The sequence below is a fragment of the Carlito syrichta genome, unplaced genomic scaffold, assembly GCF_000164805.1.
Source record: "Carlito syrichta isolate Samal-C Ts95f unplaced genomic scaffold, Tarsius_syrichta-2.0.1 Scaffold301619, whole genome shotgun sequence".
Lineage (NCBI taxonomy): Eukaryota > Metazoa > Chordata > Mammalia > Primates > Tarsiidae > Carlito > Carlito syrichta.
This window is the reverse complement of record NW_007245715.1, coordinates 579,220-604,037: the sequence shown is the minus strand read 5'-3', so window position 1 is coordinate 604,037 and position 24,818 is coordinate 579,220. Positions and strand designations below refer to the sequence as shown.

Here is a 24,818-nt window from a genome sequence, read left to right as displayed (position 1 = left end):
ATGTCGGAAAGTCTAGATGCTCTTTTTAGCTGATTACTAAACTCTTATGAAGAAAAGTCGCATGACTCCTGGAAAACAGATTGCGTTATCACCAGATCTGGGGGAATGGAAGGAAACGCATTCAAAACCCCCTTCTTCATAAATGATGGGGTCTCTTAAGCTTGTGGTGTTTTGTGTTAGTTGCTGTCATTTGTCAGCGATGGTAAATGAATGTAAAGATGTTGAAATGTCTTGTTGAGCACAGAATCTGACTCTTTCTGGACCAGGAGGGGAGTGCCGTGTTAGAATTCATGAGCAGGGGACATTTTGCCAAGAAACAGAGCTTGGGAATTGCTTCTGAGCACCTCTGGAGTAGCTGTAATAGGAATTTCTTAGGTATCTTTAAGAAAAGTTCATTGTGTAAACAAAAGTATTTTATTCGCCCCCAAGGAAGCAAGGAGGTGTGTAAACTTCCGTAGTGAGGCTCAGGCGACATATTTGGACATGGATGTGAGGATCGGTGAGCATGCTCAAGCACCACTGAACATGACTCACCTCGTTTCTTTATCTGATGCAATTAAAAGTAGCTTCAACACTCTTGGTAGAGGAATACTGGGTTTCTGCTTGCAAGTGTAAAAGCAAGTCTATACTCATAAAATGGCAGTGGTTTCTGCCTTATATGCATTGTGATCTTTTCTTTTTTTCTTTTCGTTTTCTCTCTCTTTTTTAATCTGCAAAGATGTCAGCAAACTAAGGGGGAGAGAGTTAATATTTTCACACACTCGCCCTTCCCCCACATGCATATGCTAACAGCTGCCATGTATGATTTTGTGGAATTTGATATTTCGAACAAAATGACTTCCTTATTTTCCATAGTAATATTATAATCAATTTTACCATAGAGAACTGTGTACATGTCAAGTCTTGGCTGCTCCTAATTAGCAATGGATGAGGGTAGCCAGGGAGAGCACAGGAGAGAAGTTTCGAGCGAAAAATCAGCTTCCCAGTTTTAACCATTCTTTCTGGCCTCAGCCAAGGCAGCTCTCAATCCACATGGATCTTAACCACAGGTTTAGTATGTGGTGTTTTGAGAAAATATCAAGAATGGCATGTACAAATGTAATAGAGATGGACCTCTCTCTCTAACCGTTGTTTTATCTCCACTCTACAGTGACTTTCTTACAGCCATAGCTTTGTAAGATAGTGGCATAAGCCAGAAGTAACCCATATGTAGCATTATCTGCCTTGGGTGGCATCTGTGTTTTGTTGGCTATATGTCAGAAAGGTATGTGTCTTAAGGCACCAGAAACCTTCCATCCACTTGAGGAAATTAATGCTTCCTCTGTATAGTTGTATGGTAGATTTATAAAGTTCCAACATTAATGTTCTCATTTAGTCTAAAGAATTTAAATAAATTAAACCAAGCACATTTTCAACATACACACAGAAACATATACTTGGTACTTTATGAGGAAGCAGTATTCTGCTAAGATATACATTCCCATATGCTTAGAGACAATCATAATTCAAGTCAGTTGAACAAGTCATTCGTCAGTGCTTCTAACCTGCCCAGCGCTGAGCACTTGGGAGTCTGAAAGATGTAAAGATGGGGATGATGTCCTCAAGGTGCTTATAATTTAGAAGGCAAAAGTTCTCCTGCAGCAAACCTCACATGGCTTTCTGCAGCAAAAAAGTTTGTGTACTCTGGGGAATGTCTTGTCCCAAAAAAGAACATATATATTTATTGAATTGCATGAAAGGCACATCAGTAGAACTAAGAAATATTGACTGATTGCCCATTGTGTGTGTGACCCTTTGTGGACTTGTAAAAATTTTAGTGTTTTTTCGGCCAGGTTGGGTGGCTCAACCTGTAATCGCAGCACTTTGGGAGGCTGAGGCAAGTGGATCGCCTGAGCCCGTGGGTTTGAGATCAGCCAGGGCAACTTGGCAAGACCTCGTCTCTACAATAAATTGAAAATTAGTTGGGTGTGGTAGCGTGCACCTGTAGTTCCAACTACTTGGAAGGCTGAGGCGGAAGGATCTCTTGAACCCAGCTGGTTGGCGCTGGTGTGGCTGTAAGTGTGCCACTGTACTCCAGTGTGGGTGACAGAGTGAGATTCCAACTCCAAAAAAAAAATTTTTTAGTGTTTTTTCTTAAGGGTAATTTAGGACAAATGGTCATACTGTTTGGAGTGACAGAAATGGCTTATGGAACACCAAGTAGTAAGGAACAGATCAACTCTATTCTTATTCTTAATAATTAATAATAATAATAAATGATAATAATCATTAATTATTAATAATTATTAATAATTTATTCTTAATAATTCTCCTGTGGAGCTATTTAAAATACCAATGCCCAGGTTGAACCAGAATCTCTGAAGGTGGAACCCAAGCATTGATATTTTTAAAAATTCCCCAAGTAATTACAAAGTGCCACCACAGACCACATATATAACCATGGTTCCATAAAATTATCATACCTTTTTTTTTTTTTTTTTTTTTTTTAGTCAGAGGCTCACTCTGTCACCCAGGCTGGAGTGCAGTGGCATGATCATGGCTTACCACAGCCTTAACCTCCTAGACTGAGGCAATCCTTCTGCCTCAACCTCCTGATAGGCTGGGACTACAGTTACACACCACCATGCCTGCCTAATTTTTTTATTTTTTGTAGAGATGAGATCTCACTATGTTGCCCTTTCTCCTTGGCCTCCCAAAGTGCTGGGATTACAGGTGTGAGCCACCACAACTAGCCATAATACCATATCTTATATGTATTTTACCTAGGTTTAAATATGTTTGGAGACACAAATCCTTACCATTATGTTACAGTTGCCCACAGTATTCAGTACAGTGACATGCTGTATAGATTTGTAGCATAGGAGCAATAGGCTAGACCATATAGCTTAGGTGTGGAGTAGGCTATACCATCTAGGTTTGTGTGAATACACTGTGATGTTGGCCTGAGAAAATGACCTACCGATACATTGTCCAGAAGGTATCCCTGTCATTAAGTGGTGCATGGCTGTATAGATCACAAAGATTTCTATAAAAGCATTCCCAGGAGCTTTAAAATAGTTTAATTTGTGAGTAATGACAATGATAGTTAATTTTATTATCGTGCTTTGCAGAACACATGCACATCATGTTTGATCTTTATAGCGAGTGGAGCAGACATGATGATCTCCATTTGACATACAAGGAAACTGAACAGAGTCATCAGATTTCAAAGGTGGAAGGGACCTCGGAGATCCTTTCATCCAGCTTTCTCATTTTGCAAAAAAAAAACCTCCTTGGGATCCAAGAAAGCTGACTGACCTAGGGTCCCATGGGGAGTAGACAGGAGCTATGGGGCCAGGCCCAGGTCTTCTGATTTTCAACTCATAGTTTTTCACTCCATCACGCTGCTCTCAACCTTCAGTGTATTAGAAGAAACTTGGGACGATATGAATTTGTTTCTTTGAGAAATTTTGGTGAAAGCAGTCTGACATGCTGTTTTATGAACACATAGATATATAGGAAAAAAATCCTTCATTTTTGATGCTTTTTCTTTACATAGATAACAAATAGATATACGTATAGATAGACACACACATCACAGATGGATATCACTGGGGAGATGAAGGTAGAATTGGATTGAGGAGAGTCTCAAAAGAGACTTTGACCATAATAGTAGCATTTGTTCATTTTGGGTGATGGCAGTGAGTTCATAGGTATTTGCTTTGCTCTTCATATTTCTGTATTTAAAAAATTCAAAACAAATATGAATATTAAAAATAAATTCCCACCTACAATACTATCATTTTATTTTAAAAAGCCATAATTTAAAGAAAGAAAAATGGTATGGAAGAAAGGAAAAGAAAAACAAATTATCATATAGTTCTTGGTGTTTGACATTGATCTTCTCTTTGCTTTAAGTCTTTCCTGTGTTGACCATGCAAAAGTGACGGTTTTCTCTGCATTTGCTGCATTATCAGTTCTCTTTTGCACATTTTGAGCTTTTATTTTTATTTATTTATTTTTTTGAGTTGGAGTCTCACTCCATCGCCCAGGCTGGTGTGCTCCGACGATCCTTCCTCTTCAGCCTTCCAAGTAGCTGGAACTACAAGCACATGCTACCATGCCTGGCTAATTTTTTGATTTATTGTAGAGACGAGGTCTCACCATGTTGCCTGGGCTAGTCTCGAATCCCTGGGCTCAGGCAATCCTCTCGCCTCAGGCAATCCTCTTGCCTCAATCTCCCAAAGTGCTGGGATTACAGACTGAGCCACCGCGTCCAGCCCATTTTGAGCCTTTCTAATATCTCTAACTGGAAAGGCAGGCCCTCTCTTGTCAATTATAAACCCACTAACTGACCCTTGGTGACTGCACATTCCCTTGGTTCTAAGAATCACATTCTCTCTGCCTGAGGTACTGCCAGGAAGTACGATGGACCTAAAGGCTGGTGATTGATGCTAAATGTGGTATTTAAACTCAAATTTAAGGGAAGCAGAGCCAGGAACATGGTTTTGGAAGCTCCCATTAATGAATGTGTAAACAAAGGATAGAATATTGGCCTTATAGTTAAAAGACTCTCCTTCGAGTCCCAGTCAAGTCCTTTCTTCGCTGGATGACCTCAGGGGTCTCATCCAACCTAATTTGGTCTTAGTCTTCTTAATGTCGACTGGAAATGATCTTATTTAACTTAACTACTCATATTGGTTGTTCTGGAGATCAGACAGATAATGAGGTAAAAACACCTATTAACACGCTCACTGAAAAACACAAAACAAAAGAGAGATGATAGGATTATTATTGCTGTTATGAATCATCCAAGAGGTGTCATGGTGATATGAATCATCATAGGATAATGTCATGGCTAAGGCCCAAACACAGAATAGCAGCATTGACCCAGTAATCTCGGAATTAGTTACAGAGGCCAAACTAGTGATGATTCGGCAGCACAATTGTTACCCATAAAGAGAGCACTATCAGAAAAGCATATCATCTCACTCTTCTCCCTGCAAAGGAGAAGTCTCACCCAGAGAATGTATATGGGGATATATACCACCTCATGGATGTTGATAGAGACGTATCTCGCCACAGCCACTGCAGTAGTCCTGAGGAGGGAGGAGACCTGGGATCCAGTCCCAGCTCTCCTCTATCTAGGGTGTGACTTGAATTGATTCATATATGACACCAACTTCAATGGCTTTCATTTTTTTTTTCCTCTGTAGAATGAGTGGATTGAACTACATTATCTCTAAGACTTCTTCTTGCTCTTAAAATTTGTGATAATTAGCTAGAATTTGAACTTTAACCCTAATATGACTGTGTTATTATCATTGTCATTTTTGTAACCTGGTATTTAGGGACTTCCCCCCACCCCATCCCCTTGGTTCATATCCTGACCTAACTTCTGGAGAGCATTATAGCAGAGTTGAGAATTTATGATCTTTCCTAGACCTGACCCTGGGCATTGCATTTTATCTTATTTGGTCACACTATGAAGGTGTGGACAATCCTAGAAAACATTATCTGGTTTGGTCATGAGCCTTCTCTCCTAGATTATATTTTATATTTTAGTATAAAGGAAGAAATGACACTCTCCTCATTTAAACTGGAAGTGAATTTAAATTCCAGAATGGGTTATCTTGAAAGATGTTGTGCTTATTGCAAGTGTGGCTATTGGCATCAGTTAGGCATCACCATCAGTTTAGAACCACTGGATTGCGGTTCTTGGTTTTGCTTCTGCATGGCTGGACAGTAGTGCCAGGGAAGAGCCTGCTGATGAGCCCACCATATTCATACTGCTGTACTTCAGCTGTGTCATTGTTATTCCACAGCCCCTTCAGTCTATCATTGACTCCTCATCCAGTTCACGAAGGAGCTGTTACGACTCTCCAGTCTCTTCAAACCCTGTCCCCAAGACTGCTCTCTCCTCTCTTGGCAGTTCTCCACTCCTTATCTTCTGTTCTTCTTACCTCCATGTTTCTCTCTTTGTGTTTTCTGTTATCTATCTCTGTTTGTTTTTAAGGAACATTAATCTGCCTTGGCAGTGCTCACCTGCTGCCCACACTGCTGATGACAATGACGATGAGATAGTGACCTCTTGACTCCACCTACCAGGTCTTTGTAGTCAGCCCACTCTTGCACAGAAACTGAAAGGTGATAGGAAATCCTCTAGTCAAGCTGAGCCATGGGGAGGAATCATCTGGGTTAAATGCAGATGATTCAAGTAAATTGGGTTTCTTTTTACATTATTATTTGCATTAAGCATATAAAAGAAATTCTTTGGTTCATGTACAGAAAAGTCCAGAGTAGATCCAGGCAAAGCTGGCTCAAGGCATTCCTATGAGATCACCCAGAAGCTGTCTATGCCCCTGTCTGGAGGCCAGGGTCTTCTGAGTTGGCTTTATTCTCAAACAGGCTTTCCTTAAGAGCTTAATCACCAGTTTAGCAACCTGGGCATCACAGAGTGGTCTCTTTCCTGATAATGCCAACAAAATATCAGGGAGTGTCCATCTTTGAGCCAATCACTGTGGCCGGGGGATGTAGTGCTCGACTGGCCAGGTCTGAGACATATTGCATAGGGATTATTTGTTCCCATTTTACAAGTGAGAAAATTCTGAGTGTTGGAAAAATTAAGTAACCTTCCCCCAATCTCACAATCAGTAACAGGCAGGTAGAAGCCAAGGTCTCTGACCACAGTTCATCTCACAGCTGCCTGTCACAAACTGTTGACGTGACTGAATAAATAAGCCCAGGATGTTGATAAGTCTTTGTTCAGAGTTCAGGAACAGCCCTTGAGTTGGCTTTTTTTTTCATGTGCCTCCTGCATCTTGCTGTCCTATGCTTATTTCTTTCAGAATATGCATCACCCTGTGTTGGTGTGTCTCCTCTGTGATCTCAGGAGGGTATCTCTCTTTTCATCTTTGTGTCCTCCCACTCAGCAACTTTGCCCAGCTTATAGTAGATGCTCAATTCATTTGGGCTGAATGGGCAAACTCATGAATGCCCAGTTAGCCCTTTGATGAAGTCTTTGTTTCAGAGCAGGGACTTTGTGGACCCTGCCTGTATTTGGGGTGCTCTCCTTTCCCTTTAGAGCAGGGTAGATTACATAAAAACCTTGCCACATTTTCATCACCCTGACTCAAACAGAGGACACTTATGCCCAAATACCAATGCATCATTGCATCCTGCTTGAGACACAGAATAAAATGTGAAAGAGCTTTGGGACCAACCACAAGCATTATCAAGCCGGAACAGCTGTTGTGCTCTCCTGGTGGGTACACGATGTCGCTTGTCCTTTTGACACAATGGATTTAACCATTAAAAACAGTTTTCATCTGGGCCTTATGGCATTGTAAGGGGAGCTAGTTTTCTTCTTTGTTTGATATTTTATATTTAAAACTCTTACAAGAGCAGCTGCTTTAATTGAAAAAAATTAAAACTTTCTAAACAAGAAAGCCAGAATTTTTAATTTAATTATAAACTTTGATTTGTTTGTAACAATTAATAACTCAGACTTGAAACCTCAGCCCTGAGACAGTGAGCCTTATAGAGAGGCCTAAGTGAATCAGAGCCCATAGTGCTGAGTGCTTCCTCTGCGAAACTGGTGTGGTTGTGTGACAGATCATCTAGCTCTGGGCTAGAGTGCTCAGGCATGTAACTCACTGTGCCATCTCCCTTCTCCCCAGACCTAAGGTTTGACTCTATGACTGCAAACAGTACGGCTGCACAAGGGTTAGGAAAAGGGAGGATGAGGCAGACATAAGACTCTTGCCCCCCACCCACTCACCTCTAGGGCTTCAGGATTTCTGGGACGGGTCTGCATCTTTGCTTTTCCCCAGTGCTCAGTGAGTGCCTTGCATATTTAAGGTACTTCATACAGTAGTTCCCCCTTATCCTAAGTTTCACTTTCCACAGTTTCAGTTACTCATGGTCAACCATGGTCTGAAAGTAGAGGAGTATGAGGAGGAACCCCCTCAGAAAACAGACTTATCTTTTGGAGGGCGAGCCCCTTGTAGTACAGGCTTCCCTCACTAGGTACGTGTTCTAGGAACCCACTGATATCAATGTATAGTAAGCATTGTTGTGAGAGGCTGGTTTGGTTTCAGTGAATTTTTTTGGAGATCTTTTCAATACTTTTGCCCATTTCATGATGGGTGACATACGAACACGTCTCCCCACACTGCACTGAGTGTTCAGCAGTTTTTGACCAAAACTGGCATGACCCCTGTGCCCCACCCTCCCTATTCACCCGATCTCGCCCCAAGGAACTTTTTAATTTGTTTCCCTGGATGAGAAAAGTCCTCAAAGGGAAACATTTTGTTGATAAGGAAGAGGTGAAACAAAACATGGCAGAAGCACTAAAAGGCATCAAAACTGACGAGTTCGAAAACTGTTTTGTGCGGTGGAGAAAGCCTCATGATAGATGTATCGTATCAAACAGGAGATACTTTGAAGGTGACTGAAGTTTAAATGTGTTAAAATAAATACACAATTTTTTATAAGTAAACTCTGGGTTTTGGGGGGACCCCCTCATACAGTAAAATATTTTGAGAGAGATATTCACATAACTTTTATTGTAGTATATGTTATAATTGTTCTATTTTATTGCTAGTTATTGTTAATCTCTTACTGTGCCTAAATTTATAAGCTAAACTTTATCAGAGGTATGTATGTATAGGAAACAACATAGCCTATACAGAGTCAGTACTATCCCTGGTTTCAGGCATCTGCTGGGGGTCTTGGAACATATCTTTCATGGATAAGGGTGGGGGCTAATGTAGCTCTCTGAATGGAGGGGAGGACTACAAATAAATATGAGTGGACATGATCACTTAATGATTAGATAGATAGTTCTGGAGCTTTGTTAGGGCTTTTAGAGGCCAGGCTATTCTCTTGGGCCCTGGAAGCTGGGTTTCTGAATTGATGAGGGAGCTGGATGAGCTGATGCCTAAGGGGTTGCAATTCTAAGCTTTCCCTGCTTGCCACTGCTCTAGTTGTGTAAAGTAAGCTAGCTTTGGAAAGGAAGAGACCTCTGGGTTTTTCCTACTCTGCAGAATTGGCCCCTGGCTAAATTCCCAGAGGCTCTTTGGAAGCTTGGTCAGATGGCCTGTGCTCTGGGTGAATCAATTCATACCAACAAGATCTAGTCAGTCCCCACACCTACCACAGCCTCCCTGAGTGGAAGCCTCCTTTGCATCTAATTGTCTTTGGGTATCATATTGGCTTCCTATTGCTGTTGAAACAAATTACTACAAATGTAATGGCTTATTACAACACAGATTTATTTTCTTATTGTTCTGAAGATCATGTGTCCAAAATCAGTCTCATTGGACTCACTGAACTCGAGATGTGAGCAGGGCTACTTCCTTCTGGAGGCTCTAGGAAAGAAAATATATTTCCTTGTCTTTTCTATTTTCAAAGAGGCTGCCTGCATTTCTTTGGCTCCTGGTCCCTTCCTCCATCTTCAAAGCCAACAGTGAGCATCTTGTCTCCTCACTGACCTCTGCTTTCATCCATGAACATTGTCTCTGACTCTGATCCTCCTGTCTTCATCTTATAAGGACTCTTGTGATTACTTCCATTGGGCATACTCAGATAATTGCAGAATAATAATCTCATCTCGTATCCTTCATTTAATCACATCTGCAAAGTCTTCTTTACCATGTAAGGTGGCATGCTCATGGGCTCTATGGAATAGAACATGGACAGTTTTGGAGGGATCCTCATCTAGCCTACCCCAGGAATTATCTATTCAATTTCAAAACCTAGACTTAGGGAGAAGAGTGTTTTGAGACTCCTGTGTGGGAATCTGTACCTGCTTGTAAATTTAGCTGTTTACAACAGCATAAGTAATTTGCTTCTTGGGTGTTTAGGTTGTCTTTTTTAAAAATTGAGAGTCTTTATCCACAGAAATGTGCACTTATAAAAAAGAGGTGTCCATATCACCTCCAAGCCACCAGGTTATGATGAACCACACTCCTTATCTTCCTTCTTCATTTTGTTCATGGCAGTTACTGAGTGCCTACCAAATAGGAGGAGGTGTGCTAGGGAGATATAAGAGCCTCCAGGACATTCTCCTTTCTCTTATGGAGCTTGTGTCTAATGGAGTAGAAAGGCACGCAGGCAATTATTTTTAACACAAGCAGGATGTGCTAAGTGATAAAATAGTGACAAATCAAAATAGTGTGAAGACAGCAGGGGACATCTGTTCCAGCCCCTAGGGTGTCAGATCATGCACTCCGATTTGTAGCTCAGAAATATAATCATTATTAATATATGCACCTGAATTTCAGGTTACTAACTCTTGCAGGCTAAGAATTTTGGGGATTTATTTTTAATAGTATGATATGGTTTTGCTGTTTATGTAAGGTCTTTGGTTCAAAGCAAGTGCTCAGCTCTGGTAATTTATATGAAATCGCTTCTACTCAAATTTTATTAAAGTTGAGGACAATAAGAAAATCTGGTTAGTCTTCTTATTTCGTGATGATTCTGAATGGATAAACTTCTATAGCCTGGGCCACACTCTGAAAGGACTTGTTTCCCATGACTGACCTACAAATACCTAGCATGGTTGGCTTTTCTAGTTGGAAAGATAGCTCTTCCTCACATGTCCTTCAGGGGCAAAGGGGAATCTCCACCAAGAGCTCTCTCCAGCCCAGAATGCAATTTTAGAAAATACAGCTGACTTCTCTGGGAAAAACAAAACCAACCTTGTCTTACTCTGGTCATGGCAACTACGTTGGCACCTCATTATCGCCTTGTTAGCAAGAACTGGCTGCATGGTAGACAAACCTGGGAGGAAGGGTTGGCCCTGTGTGGGCAGGGTTTTGAGTTAAGCTTAATTGCTCTTCTAAAGCTCAGCTACTTAATACTACACAAGTCGAGATCTATCATCAGACTCTTGACCATCCATCCTCCTCTTCCTTCCTCATTCTTGCCTATATAGACATTAGTGCCCCCCCCCACTGCCTGATTCATGCTGAGCCACACAGGGACCCCAAGTCTTGTCTGTAACCAGCACAACTCCCCAGAGGAGAACTGGGCTGTAACCTTGACCTCCCTCTCCCCAATATTTTAAAATGCATCCAGCCTGTTCTGCCCTTGGAGCATAGCAGGGCTGCTGGCTGGTAATGGTGGTGTCTTTTTAAACAACTTATAGCCAATTTTTAAAATTTTCACATGAATGGGAGAGAGTAACAAAGTCATTTTTACTTGACTCTGAAATGTGATTTGTTCTTGCATCTAAATGTGGCTGTGCCTGACAGTCTGGACACTCCATTCCAACCTGACAGTAAGGCAGCCCATACCACTGACCCTGCCTCCCTTTTCCTCCCCATCTGAGACTACCCACCAGCCTCTCTCGTCTTTGTTTCATTATCACTGGACTTTTACGGCACAGAACCTGTGAAAGTAGAGACTAAAGTGTCCCAGCTGTGTGGTTTTCGTCCCACACTCCATAAGCATCCTGACTCTATCTACAACCTGGATTGTCCATGGCAATCCCAATTTCCAATTTCACAGTCCTGCTCTTCCCATTCAAATGTCCTGGGATCCTAGTTCATCAACACTCCGAACATAGTTTCTGATTACACTCACTTCCCAGAGGGAAATTTAAAACCCAGAAAATAATGGTCTTATTGAAGAGCCCTGTTTGTGGTAACCACAGATCCCAGACTTTCTGGGAAAGTCAATCCAATTTCCAGACCATATATACTGACTTTTGGTCCAGAAAACACTGTAACCAACCAACATAAGTCACATGAAAGGCATATGTCAGACAGCTAATCTCCCCCGGGGTAAGAGTCTGTGAGAGTCCACCACTGCCTACTATCTCAATTCATATCTTTCACTTGTGATTTTTTGGGTTATTGCTTACTTCAGTTGGGTTTGCTATCTGGGTTGAAGAGGGAACTGTGATATTGTGAGAAATATATTTGGACTTCATTAGGTTTCCTGGCAGACAACTCCTAAAATTTTTGGAATCTAATAAATGTTTTTTTGTATGCTAATGATTAACAGATGGCTGGCAACCCTTGGGTATCTTCAGGATGGGGGCTGGTAACCAAAAAACTAAGACAGGATTGGAGGGTTGGGACTGAACCCAACCTCAGGGAAGGAAAGAGGGGCTGGAGGTAGAATTGATCACCAGTGGCCAGTGACCTGATCATTCATGCCTATGAAATGAAGCCTCCTTATAAACCCAGAAATGACTTAGGATCCGAGAGCTTCTGGATAGCTAACACATGGAGATTCCTGGAGGGCCAAGCACCTGGAGAGCGCATGGGAGCTCCGTGCCCCTTCCCACATACCTTGTACTATGCGTCTCTCTCATCTGGTGTTCATTGGTAACTTTTGTAATATTCTTAATAATAAGCTAGTCAATGCAAGTGTCTCCCTGAGTTCTGTGAGCCACTATAGCAAATTAGTGTAACCCCATTTTATAACCGGCTGTTCAGAAATAACCTGGGGCTTGTGATTGGCATTGGAATTGGAGAACAGTTTTGTGAGACGGAGTCAGTCTGTGGAATCTGACACTATCTCCAGGTAGATAACATTAGAACTGAATTGCAGGACATCCAGCTGGTGTCCACTGTGGAACTGATTGCTTGGTTGGTATGTGGGGATAATCCCCCACACATCTGGTGTAAGAAGTGATCTGTCTTGTGAGAGTACAGGAGAAACTGAGTTGGTTTCTGTATTTAGACAGGAATGTGATTCTTGCTGCTTTTGGTAAAGTGAGGACAAAGATGAAAATGTCTTCGGCACAAATATATGCACAATTCACTTTGTATGCAATTGTCAAGCTTGCTTTTTTCACTTAACAATAGAGCACATGGATTGTCTTATGTTATTCAAGTGGTGTTTTTCTTTCTTTTTTTAGGGGGCAGGGGAAGGGAAGAGCAAGTAACCAAGGAGGATTTAGCATGTTGAAATGCTTTTTATCTTAAGCTTGGTGCTGGGTACACTTTTTAAAGTGTTATGTAATAAAGTAGAAATTTAAATACCAATAGTAAATGGTTACTTAATGTTGATATATCATAATTTAATTTATTCCGTTCAAATCTCATCCTCCCATTGGTGGATGTTTATAATTTTCAACTTTGGACACTTTAATAATATATTAAGTATCTTTGGCTATAGAGTTTTGTATGCATTTGAACTTATTTTCTTAGGTTAGATTTATAGAATTGAAGTATTGGATCAAAGACTATGGCTGTAATGAATGCATTTTTAACAAAGCTGTATGAGTTTAGACTATTATTAATATTGTGTTCATTCTACTCTAGCTCTTCAAAACTGAGTGATGTTACTTTTTAATATTTGCTATTTTGCTAGGCAGATGTTTGTTTCTGATGATTTTAGTTTGTGTTTCTAATTGCTAGTGAGTTTGAACTTTCTGCCATATAATTTTTCTATTGGAGTTTTTTGTTTTTGTTTCTAATGTGTACGTACGAGCACAAGTTTTTGCAGCTTTTCTTGTGTGGGACCTGTGTGGGAGGTCTTGTTATGTGGTAAGGGAGACCACAGATTGCAAAAAACAGTACCTTGCCCCTTGTTGAAAACCAGTCGTGCATTGTAGACCTCTGTCTTCCTGCAGTGCCGCCAAGCTCCTGGACAAGAACCCGTTCTCCGTCAGTAACCCGAACCCTCTGCTTCCTTCACCTGCCAGTCTCCAACTGGCTCAACTGCAAGCCCAGCTCACCCTCCACCGGCTGAAGTTGGCACAGACAGCTGTCACCAGCAACACTGCCGCCGCCACAGTCCTGAACCAAGTCCTCTCCAAAGTGGCCATGTCCCAACCTCTCTTCAATCAGCTGAGGCATCCATCTACGATTAGCACCCCGCACGCCCATGCCGGGGTGCCCCAACATGCTACAACCATACCCAGCACCCAGTTTCCCTCTAATGCAATTGCCTTTTCGCCCCCCAGCCAGACACGAGGCCCAGGACCCTCTATAAGCCTTCCCAGCCAGCCCCCTAATGCCATGGTGTTGCATCCTTTCAGTGGGGTAATGCCTCAGACCCCTGGCCAGCCAGCTGTCATGTTGGGCATTGGCAAGACCGGACCCGCTTCGGCTACAGCAGGATTCTATGAGTATGGCAAAGCCAGCTCTGGCCAGGGCCAGACATATGGCTCAGAAACAGACAGTCAGCCCGGCTTCCTGCCAGCCTTGGCCTCTACCTCAGGCAGTGTGACCTACGAAGGACACTACAGCCACACAGGGCAAGATGGCCAAGCTGCCTTTCCCAAAGACTTCTACGGACCCAATTCCCAAGGGTCGCATGTGGCAGGCGGATTTCCAGCTGAGCAGGCCGGGGGCATGAAAAGTGAGGTAGGGTCACTGCTGCAGGGTGCAAACAGCCAGTGGGAAAGCCCCCATGGATTTTCTGGCCAAAGCAAGCCTGATCTTACAGCAGGTCCCAACCTGTGGCCTCCACCCCACAGTCAGCCCTATGAACTGTACGACCCTGAGGAACCCACCCCAGATAGGACCCCTCCTTCCTTTGGGGGTCGGCTTAACAACAGCAAACAGGGTTTCAGTGGTGCCCGGCGGCGGGCCAAGGAAGAGCAAGGGATGCTGTCGGTGCGGCCCCTGCAGGCTCACGAACTGAATGACTTTCATGGTGTAGCCCCCCTCCACCTGCCACACGTCTGTAGTATCTGCGACAAGAAGGTGTTTGATTTGAAGGTGAGTCATCCAAGATAGGCTGGGAGCCATAACTAGTAGTCTGGGCAGCCTTTCCCCCACAACACAACTCTTGCTGCTCATGTGCGAAGAACCGTACATTTGGAGATTGGGTCATAGGATTTTGCTATCAGGATCCTTGATTAAAATCATAGGTATTAGAAATCAAAGGAATTTCAGAGTGTACCAGGACCACCCCTTACTTTAAGGTGAGTCAGAGCTCTCAACCTACTTTTTATATATAAGAAAGCTGAGGTTGGGCTGGGGAGCAAAGGACCCCACCTGGATTGCAGAGAAGGGGTTCAGGAACTCAAGTCTCCTGCCTTCTTGTGGAGGGCTTTTCTTCTGTGATATGTCTAGAAGCTACTGCACTCAAGAAACATGTTTTTTTGTGTTTTTTTTTTTTGAGTCAGAATCTCACTCCGTTGCCCAAGCTGGAGAGCAGTGGCTCAATCACGGCCACCCCAGCATCGACCTACTGGGCTTAGGTGATCCTTCTGCCTCAGCCTTCCAAGTAGCCAGAACTACAGGTGTGTGCTACCGCGCCCGGCTAATTTTTTGATATATTGTAGAGACAAGGTCTCACCAAGTTACCCAGGCTGGTCTCGAACCCTTGGGCTCAGGCAATCCTCTCACCTTGGCCTCCCAAAGTACTGGGATTACAGGCTTGAGCCTATGCATCCGACCCAGTTTTTTTTTGTTTTTTGTTTTTAAAGGAAAATTTTGGATCAGGGCAAGAGAGAAATTCTCACTTGGGACCTAGACAAAGTATTGTAATGGGCCTCAACTTTCCCATCTGCAAAATGGAGGTAGAGCCTCCTGACAGCTTCCCGGTGGTTGTCAAATGCTTTGGACCACTGCAAGCAAAGGTTCATTGTAGTAGAGTTTTCCCCCCAAAATATATTGTTGATACAGTAAAATATTCTGAAGTAGTAATAATTATAATAACAAACAGATATTAAACTCTTTCTGTGTGCCAGCAGTAACTCTGATGAGGTAGATACTATTACTGTTCTCATTTTACAGATGAGAAAACTGAGGCGCAGAGAGATTAAATGACTTGCCCGGCGTCCCCTAGCTAGAAAGTAGCAGACTGGTGATTAAATGTTAGTCCGACCCTTCCAGAGCCTGAACTTCTTAAAAACCGGGCTGCCTTGCCTCCCATCTCTCCTTCCATCTGAGAACATGATAAAATTCCTGCTTAGTGTGAGTCACACCATAACGTGTCTTTCACCTCTGCTTGGGCCACACCATCCAAGTGCATTCCTGTGATTCGGGTGGGACAGACCCTCGGCCTCCAGACTTGGGAAGGGACTGGCTGACACCGGGAGGCGCTTGAGGATTTTTTTAAAATTTAATCTTATTTTAAAGATGTGGAGTACAATTCAGGGTTTGGTATACAAGTGTTCATTATACAGATACCCTTGTTGATGCGGTGTGCCCCTCCCTCCCCTGGCAGTTTCCCTCAACTGCCAATCCCACCCTCCCTAGATTTTGTCTCTCATGAGCTCTCTCTAAGGTTTTATCGGTCACTGTAAGTCCAGCTGCCAGATTCTCCCAACTGGATATAAAAATGGGTGAGGGGAAGAGGTGGGAGGTAGGAACTGAGTCTAGCGTCCAACTTGTGAGTCTGCCCTCTTGTCTAAGTTGGGTACAGGATGTGCGGATGAGGGGCTGATGGAGTAGGGGCTAGATGGAGAGGCTGGAGCAGGAGGAGAAGCCTCAGGGGAGAGGAGTGGGGAGAGGGGGCTGGTCCAGCCTCAGGGTGCTTTATGTTCCCTGCCTGGCTGGTGACTTCATGTTTATCCTTTGCCTTCCCATGGACTCAGTTCTACTTCGGTCTCTTTTCTTTTCTTCTGACCTAGGACTGGGAGCTACATGTGAAAGGGAAGCTGCACGCTCAGAAATGCCTGATCTTCTCTGAAAAGTAAGTGTTATTCAGGAGAACAGTCTCCTATGCATGCTTAACAAACATCCATTGAGTAACTACTGTGTGTCACACTGTTCTGGGTCTGGGCAACAACAAAGACCAAACAGGCAAAGTCTCTGTCCTCAAGGAGCTTACACTTAACGGGGGCCTGACAGATGATAAATAAAACGGACAGTACATTATTAGATAGGATTCCTGGGGGTAGCGTCTGGGCAGAAGCAGAAAGAGTGTGTGTGTGTGTGTGTGTGTGTGTGTGTGTGTGTGTGTATGCCCTTGTGCCCACTAACTTTTGGGGGCAGGTCTTTGCATTTTAAATGGGGTAGTTGGGAGAGGCCTCACTGAGGACACCTCAGGAAGGGGCGGAGCCGGTGACTATCTGGGGAAGCGCATCCTGGCAGTAGAGCAGCATGCTCGAAGGCCCTGCAACTGGTGTAGACCTGGGAGGCTCAGGCAACACCCAGCATAACCAGGGCACAATGACAGAGGAAAGGAGCCAGGAAGTTCCAGGGCCCAGATCCTGAGTGCTTGGGAAGACTTTCACGTTTGACTTGAGTTCTATTGGAGCTGAAGGGTTCAGCAAAGAAGTGATGCACTCAGGCTCCACTGAACAGGACCCTGGCTGTCATGCTGAGAATAGACACTGGGGGCCAAGGGCAGACCCCCTGGAGGCCAGGGGGAGGTTGCTCCGGTAATCCAGGTGGAGAAGAGGGTACCTGGCCCAGGGATGTAGAACAAATGACTGGAGTTCAGTGTTTTGAAATGTGTGCATTGGAAAGGCCTCTTTTGATTATTCACAATAGCCGAAACCCAGAGGCAACCCAAATATTCATGGTATATCCATACAATAGATTAGCCTTAAAAAGGAAGGAAATTCTGACATGTTCTACAGCAGATAAACCTGGAAGACATTATGCTAAGTGAGATAAGCCAGTCACAAAAAGGACAAATCCTGTGTGGTTCTACTTATATGAGGTACCTATAGTAGTCAGATTCAAAGAGCAGACAGTATAGCGATGGTTGCCAGGGACTGGGGAAAGGAGAAATGGGGAATTAGTTTCAGAGTACAGAGTTTCAGTTTTGTAAGAGGGGAAAAGTTCCGGAGAAGATTGTGGTGATAGTTGTGCAACAATATGAATGTACTTAATGCCGCAGAATGTATAGTTAAAAATTGCTAAGGCAGGGCTCGGTGGCTCAGCTGTAATCCCAGCACTTTGGGAGACTGAGACTAGTGGACTGCCGGAGCCTACAGTTTTGTAACCAGCCCAGGCAGCTTGGTGAGACTGCGTCTCTACAATAAATAAAAAATTAGCCTGGTGTGGTAGCGCATGCCTGTAGTTCCAGGTACTTGGAAGGCTAAGGCAGAAGGATCGCTGGAGTCCAGCAGTTTGACACTGGAGTGGCCATGAGTGTGCCACTGCACTCCAGCCTGGGCAATGGAGTGAGACTCCAACTCAAAAAAAATAAAATAAAATAAATTAAAAAATAAAAAGGCTAAGGTGTTAAACTTTATGTCATATGTATTTTATCACAATTAAAAAATACTATATATTTTTTTGAGTTGGAGTCTCACTCCATTGCCCAGACTGGAGTGCAGTGGCATGCTCCCGGCCACTGTAGCTTCGACCTGCTGGGCTCCGGTGATCCTTCTGCCCCAGCCTTCCAAGTAGCCAGAGCTACAGGTGCACGCTAACCACACCCGGCTAAATTTTTATTTATTGTAGAGACAAGGTCTCACCAAGTTGCCTGGGTGGGTCTCGAACTGAATAATACTCCATTATATGTATATACCACATTTTGTTTATCCTTTCATCTTTTGGTGAACATTTGAATTGTTTCTACCTTTTGACTACAGTGGTTAGTGCTGCTATAACATTCATGTACAGTTTTTGTTTGAATACCTGTTTTCAACCATTTGGGAGTCTGTATCTAAGAGTAAAATTTCTGGGTCATAAGATAATTCTGTATTTAACTTACTGAGGAGCTGGTTTCCCTTCTTCACCCCTCTCCAGTGCTGGTGTCCGGTGCATGCTCGGTTCTGCAGAGGGAACACTGTGTGGCTCTCCCAACAGCACAACTCTTTGTAACCCTGCTGGGAACCAAGGTGAGCAAGATCCTGCAGGGCAGCAGCTTGAAGGGAAAATCGGCTTTCTATAGGCACACAATGTTCTGTCTTCAATAACCAGGACTTCCTGATGGGCCCTTCTTATGCATGTATCAAGCAAACAGACCCCAAGACATTAAAATACATTGAGTCTGCTGTCTGAACCCAGTAGTATTGTCTGAGATGTTTTAGACATAAGCTTTACTGATTATCACCATGTCCAGAGATATAATTTTGCCAGTCACATATAAATATGTTGATGACATTTTCAATTTTCTCTTCCCACTTATGCCCTAATAATGATTTTTGAAGGCAAATCAATAACTGGGTTTTCACCTGGTTTGCATAATTCATCATTTAGATTATGACGCAAATCTCGGAACATTGTACGCAGCCATTCCAGTACGGTCATTTGCTCAGTCAAGTCCTGCGTTTCCTTTGGCTTCCACAGGGATAAATGTAAGTACAGGAGCATTTTCTTTATTGTCATTGTTGTCCTCAAAGTATTTGTGTCACCTGCTATGTCTGGGCCCAGAGGTGCAGATCTGGCTTTGTGTCGTTCAGGAAAAAAAATCCCTAGACAGAAGTAGAGGATCGTTTAATTTAGTCCAGCTAGCACTGAAACATGGCTAAAAAAGCTGATATAAATTCTTAAAATCAAAGGCACTCATAGACTTTCTAGCATTCAGCACTGGTTTAGGAAAAAAAGAAAAAGGTTTTAGCTTTTTTTTTGTTTAAGACTTTTTGATGTTCTATTGAAGTGGACCATTTTCTATGATAGAGTAATTTTGAAACATGAACGAGAAAGTGTGTTTGAAAGTAAGGACTATGTACTAACAGGATTTGTTGGCCCTTTGGGGAAATGGCTGACTCTGTTTAATATTTTCATTTGTTTTTATTTTTCTTCTTCTTTCTCTCTGATATGCACTTTAGTACTCCAAAGCCCCAAAGCTTCACTTTTATTTTTTCACCAATATCAACAGCTCCTTTTTTCTTTTTGGTTTCAATTGTTTTCCCACTGCAACTGCATAGATTGTCCCCACCCCCACCCCATTTGGCTTCTCTTCTTCTCTGGGCATGAGGAAGAGGAGTGGGAGGCAAAATCCATTGTAAAACAAAATGCTGAGCCCTGCTGGGGGTTGCCTGTTTGCTTTTGCCTGCGCTTGTGTTCTTCCTTTTCTGTTTGTGACGTGAGGCTGCACCCTCTCCCTCTTTGCCTGCAACAAGTTAGCGAGCACAAGCTCATGAAAGCAGCTCTCCATGTGCTGTCCCCTCCACATGTTGGCGTGCAAATGTTAGACCAGCAAGCTGTGCGGTGTGGCTTTCAGGCCCTGGGGAGCGAGTGAGTGGGGAGGTAAGGACGTTCATGATGAGATGAGGCCTGCCAGAGCCAAAGTTTCTTTTTATTTGTGTCTACTTACTTGTGATGTTGATGGGAGAAGTACTTCGAGAGAGTACCTGTCTGGAAACCCACATTTTGGTGAAAGATAATTTTGTGCTTTCCCCTCTCTGTACCCTCTCCCCTCAGAGCCACGACCAGGTCAATGGCAGCTTGGGGTCAGTCCCAGGAGACGAGTAGCTAGTTTCACTGAGACCTGTCTCTTGTCTTTGAGCTCATACTCCTGAGCACAGGCCCTTATATCCTGTTTGGGGTGCTGGGGTCTCCTGTGTACCCGTACCCCAGGGCCTCTTTCCACACACTGTGGTCATGGAGGCACCCCTGTGCCCATAGCCCTGCCCCAAGACCCTACCCCAGGCACTGAGGGAGAGGAATGGAGACGAGGGAGGCTGGATTGGGTGGCAGGTGGGCTGGGGCCAGGGCTTGTTCATTGACTTCATCCTGGGTTCTGGGCACAAGAAAAAGCTGGTGTCAAATCAGCCCCTTTACAAAGGGTGGAGCGTGCAAGAGAAACAGGCAGGGCACTCCTCCAGAGCTGCCTGTTAAGCCAGAGTCCCTTTCCTACGGACTTGGAGTCTAGGGACCTAAATTCAAGTTCTGGTTCTGAAGCCACCAGTTGCATGCCCTCAGGCAAGTAACTTTATCTCTCTGAGGCTCTGTTTCCTTAAGTGGGGACAATAACTCCCTAGATAATGATTTTTGGAGGTTTTCGCCTTCAGAAATTATGTCGATCATGCCTCAAATCTTGGCACATCCTATGCAATCCTGTAGCACAGTCTTCTAATTCAGTGGCCAGCACTAGAGGGTGGGAGCAAGGCTCGGGGTAAGCCAGAGTTGTCCTGCCCTTGTGAGATCAAATGAGATGCGTGTGACAATGACTCAGAAACTATCCTGTATGTGTGAAGTAACCGCGATGGTTCTTGAGTAATGAGTGCTTTCAACCCATTTTAGCTACGAAGAGTAGTGGGAAGCACATTCCTCCAATACCTGTTCCCCCTTAGAGATGTTTTGAGTTTCCTATGAAAGTATTTTTCAATTACATACATGCTGGGCAAGTACAAGCAATCTGCTGATTCATGATAACTCATATTAATAGCCAGAAGCTCTGAGTACAACTTCCTTCACTATCTAGAGTCTGAGGAGAAACAACACAAGAAACAGCTTGCTTTCTGCACTGGGAGAGAGCAGGAGATGGAAAGCCTCAGATATTGTAGGATGACAGTAGCCAACATTCATTTCATGCTTAATGTGTTCTTAATTCTTTTGTATGATATTAGCTCATTTAATCTTCTGACAACCCTTTGAGGTGGATACTATTAGTATTCTTATTGTACAGTTGGGAAACTGAGTGCTGTATGTAAGGTCACAGCTGGTAATTGGAGGTGGTAGGATTTCAATCCAGACAGTCCTGCTTTGGAAATCTCACTTGTAACCACTAAGCCATGCTGCCCCTTGCAGGAGTCTCTTCCTCACCGTGATTCTTCCTTTAGTAAGCCTCTCCCCATACCACCTCCTCCCTCAAGCTGCCTAGGAGGTTCTGAGGCTGCCTTGAGGGTGGCAGAGACTTCTCTGGCCTTGGCCAACCATGGAACAAGATGAAGAAGCCAGTCACACCTGGCATCCAAATTCTTCTGCATCTCCCAAGAGAATTCAGATGTCAAGAGGCGGTTTCTACACACCCTATGGAAGTAGAGATGCATCATTTGACTGGTTTTGTCATTATAAATTCTGTGAAGTCTTGCTAGTCACATGAGCCTTCCCAGGGATATCTGGGGGACAAGGACAAAGCCTACCCCAGTCGGTCCCTGCATTACCAGTGACTTAATATTCATTTACTTGCTTTTATCAGATGCTGGTCCCCCACTTGCCATTTCTGGCAAATGGAATTGAATGCAGGTTTATCTTTCTTTAGGAAAACCTAAAATGCAAAAATACTGACATTTGAAGACAGGGTGAGAAATGAAGAAAAGGTTAATCCTCCACTAAAAAAATTTTTGCAAGACCCCTTTAAGTAGCAAAAGAATCTTTCAGGGAAATTATTGATTTTCTTTCTGCCTACAAATACTGATCTCCAAAGATAAGGAGATACGTCAAGGGGTGATTGCTCTGTTGCTAAAAGATACTTGCCAGGCCTCATGAGTACCCAGTGAATTTTTTTTTTTTTTTTTTTTTGAGTTGGAGTCTCACTCTGTCACCCAGACTGGAGTGCAGTGGCCGCTCCCGGCCACCACAGCCTCGACCTGCTGGGCTCTGGCGATCCTTCCGCCTCAGCCTTCCGAGTAGTGAATTTCTTTTGCATGTACATTCCCGTTGTTTTTTCTGCTTACAAAACATAAGCTTATTCTGAAAATTCAAATAGAAAATAAATAATGAGAATGAAATTCCCCAGTTACCCCCCCTTCCAGACCCCATAGAGATTCCATGTTCTAGTGGGTTCTAGTCCTGTGCCAGTGCTTCTTCTTCCTGATTCCATTTACATGCATCTTTCCAGAAACACATCTTGTCAAGTAAAACCAGGAATAGCCAGGACTCCACCACTGTAAGGTCAATGATATTTGTGGAGCAAAAAAGCAATTGTTGACTCTAAAGCTTCCTGCTTTTAAGCAAGAGACCAAGGTGACCCAGGGCTCTGGGAATGAACCTTCAGAACATCCTTCAGAACATATCTGAACTGCCACAAAATCTAAAAGGACCAGAAAAACTCTCCACTACTGCCACCCTGCCCTTCTGGGGACAGCTTAGGCTCCATTTAAACTTGTCTCAACTCTGCCAAAGTCTGAGTCTTTCATTGCCATGTTTATTTTTGACAGAGATTGGGACACTGCACTGGCAGTTGTGTGCTGTGTTTGCTGGTGGTGGGGTGATTTGTGTCTGTCCCCAGCCCCTCCCCTCCCGCCCCAGGGTCCCCGGAGATGAGTGTTCACTTTCACTTAAGCTCCTGCCATTTGACCCAGGTGAGGCACTTTCTTCTTGGCTGCCTGAGTTGTCATAAACAGAGTAATCAGGTTTCTGGAGAAGGCCTTGGGGCCTTCTCAGGCTGTAAATAGTTTTCTTGTGCTTGCCCAAGATGCACATTGCCTGTGACTGTTCCCATAAATCCACCTTGCAGTTTTCACAGCTACCCTGGAGCTTATTTAGTGCTGGTACCAGGGATGAGCCTTCCTGGCCTGAGATGATATACATCGTTTTTATGGTTTCTTCCTCACCAAACCCCTGCATTTCAGAGAACTTGTATAAATGAGGAAACTGAGGCATAAATGTCTGTAGTTGGCCAGAGGTTGAAGTCATAGGTTGCCTCTCAGATTGCTGCTGTTTCTAGAACATCCATCTGTCTGTCCAGCCTTCTGAGTCCTGGCTTAAAGCACTCTGGTCTTCTGACTTCTTTGAGCATGGGAAGTAGTAACTGATGGGGCGTATGCTACCTGCCATCCTCCCCACGCCATTCCATCTCCGCCATGTCTCCTGTCCTCTCAGCAGGGGTCACCTTATTCATTTTCAAAGAGAGCAAAGAGGGGGAGACAGGAGACCTGAGTTTTTTTTCTTTTTACAAATTTTTTTTTCTCACTGCAAAGGCAATACATTGCATAAAAAAAAATTCTAAGCCAGGTTCGGTGGCTCAGCCTGTAATCCTGTGCTTTGGGATGCCGAGGTGAGTGGATTGCCTGAGCCCACGGGTTCGAGACCCGCCTGAGCAACTTGGCGAGACCTCATCTCTACAATAAATCAAAAATGAGCCGGGCGTGGTAGCGCTCGCCTGTAGTTCCAGCTACTTGGAAGGCTGAGGCGGAAGGATTGCCGGAGCCCAGCAGGTCGAGGCTGCGGTGGCCGGGAGCGACCACTGCACTCCAGTCTGGGTGACAGAGTGAGACTCCAACTCAAAAAAAAAAAAAATTCTAACAGTGACAGAAGTATAAAACAGAAAACTTAACCTTGCAGAGAAAATGGAAAGTAAATGTCTTTTGATATAACCATATATATCTCTCTGGCTAGTATATGTATGCATGTTTCTTTCTGTATAAATCAGATCATGCCATAAAATCTGCTATGCAATTTGATTTTTTTACTTAACATAAGCCTTTCAATACATATTTTAATTGTTTCTAAACACCTTTCCACATCAGAACATAAAGCCCTATCTTATTTTATAATATCATTTATTGTTTTTACCTTAACTTATCAAGTCTGTAATTGATGGATTGTTCAGTGAGACCTGGTGTTTAATTACAAATCTGTCACTATTTAATTGACCACAGATTAAGTTCCTTAACTTCCTTTAGATCTCAGGATCCTCGTATACAGTGATGAATGTGGACCAGATGGCCTCCCAGTTTTAATACTTTGTGATTCTAAAGGTTACAGAGATGTTGGAGTTGCTCAGCAGGTGAGCCACCCAAGAGTCGTGGGCAAGCCTAGCACCAATAAAAGTACATTCATAGCTGGGCTCGGTGGCTCAGCCTGTAATCCCGCGCCTTTGGGAGGCTGAGGTGAGTGGATTGCCTGAGCCCGCGGGTTCGAGACCTGCCTGGGCAACTTGGCGAGACCTCATCTCTACAATAAATCAAAAAAAAATCAGCCGGGTGTGGTAGCGCATGCCTGTAATTCCGGCTACTCGGAAGGCTGAGGTGGAAGGATCGCCGGAGCCCAGCAGATAGAGGCTGCGGTGGCCGGGAGCAGCCACTGCACTCCAGTTTGGGCGACAGAGGAACTTCAACTCAAAAAAACAAAACA

At 43.7% G+C, this 24,818-nt stretch overlaps 1 protein-coding gene across 1 annotated transcript in view; it reads left to right on the top strand.

Annotated features, from left to right (window-relative positions):
• RBM20 (RNA binding motif protein 20) overlaps window positions 1–24,818 on the top strand; it is a 193,594-nt gene that overhangs the window by 119,908 nt on the left and 48,868 nt on the right. The window contains exons 3-6 of the mRNA XM_008054947.2: window positions 13,571–14,663; window positions 16,526–16,587; window positions 18,600–18,691; window positions 19,053–19,150. Coding sequence (XP_008053138.2) covers window positions 13,571–14,663; window positions 16,526–16,587; window positions 18,600–18,691; window positions 19,053–19,150 — 1,345 coding nt within the window. The remainder of the gene's footprint in view (window positions 1–13,570; window positions 14,664–16,525; window positions 16,588–18,599; window positions 18,692–19,052; window positions 19,151–24,818) is intronic.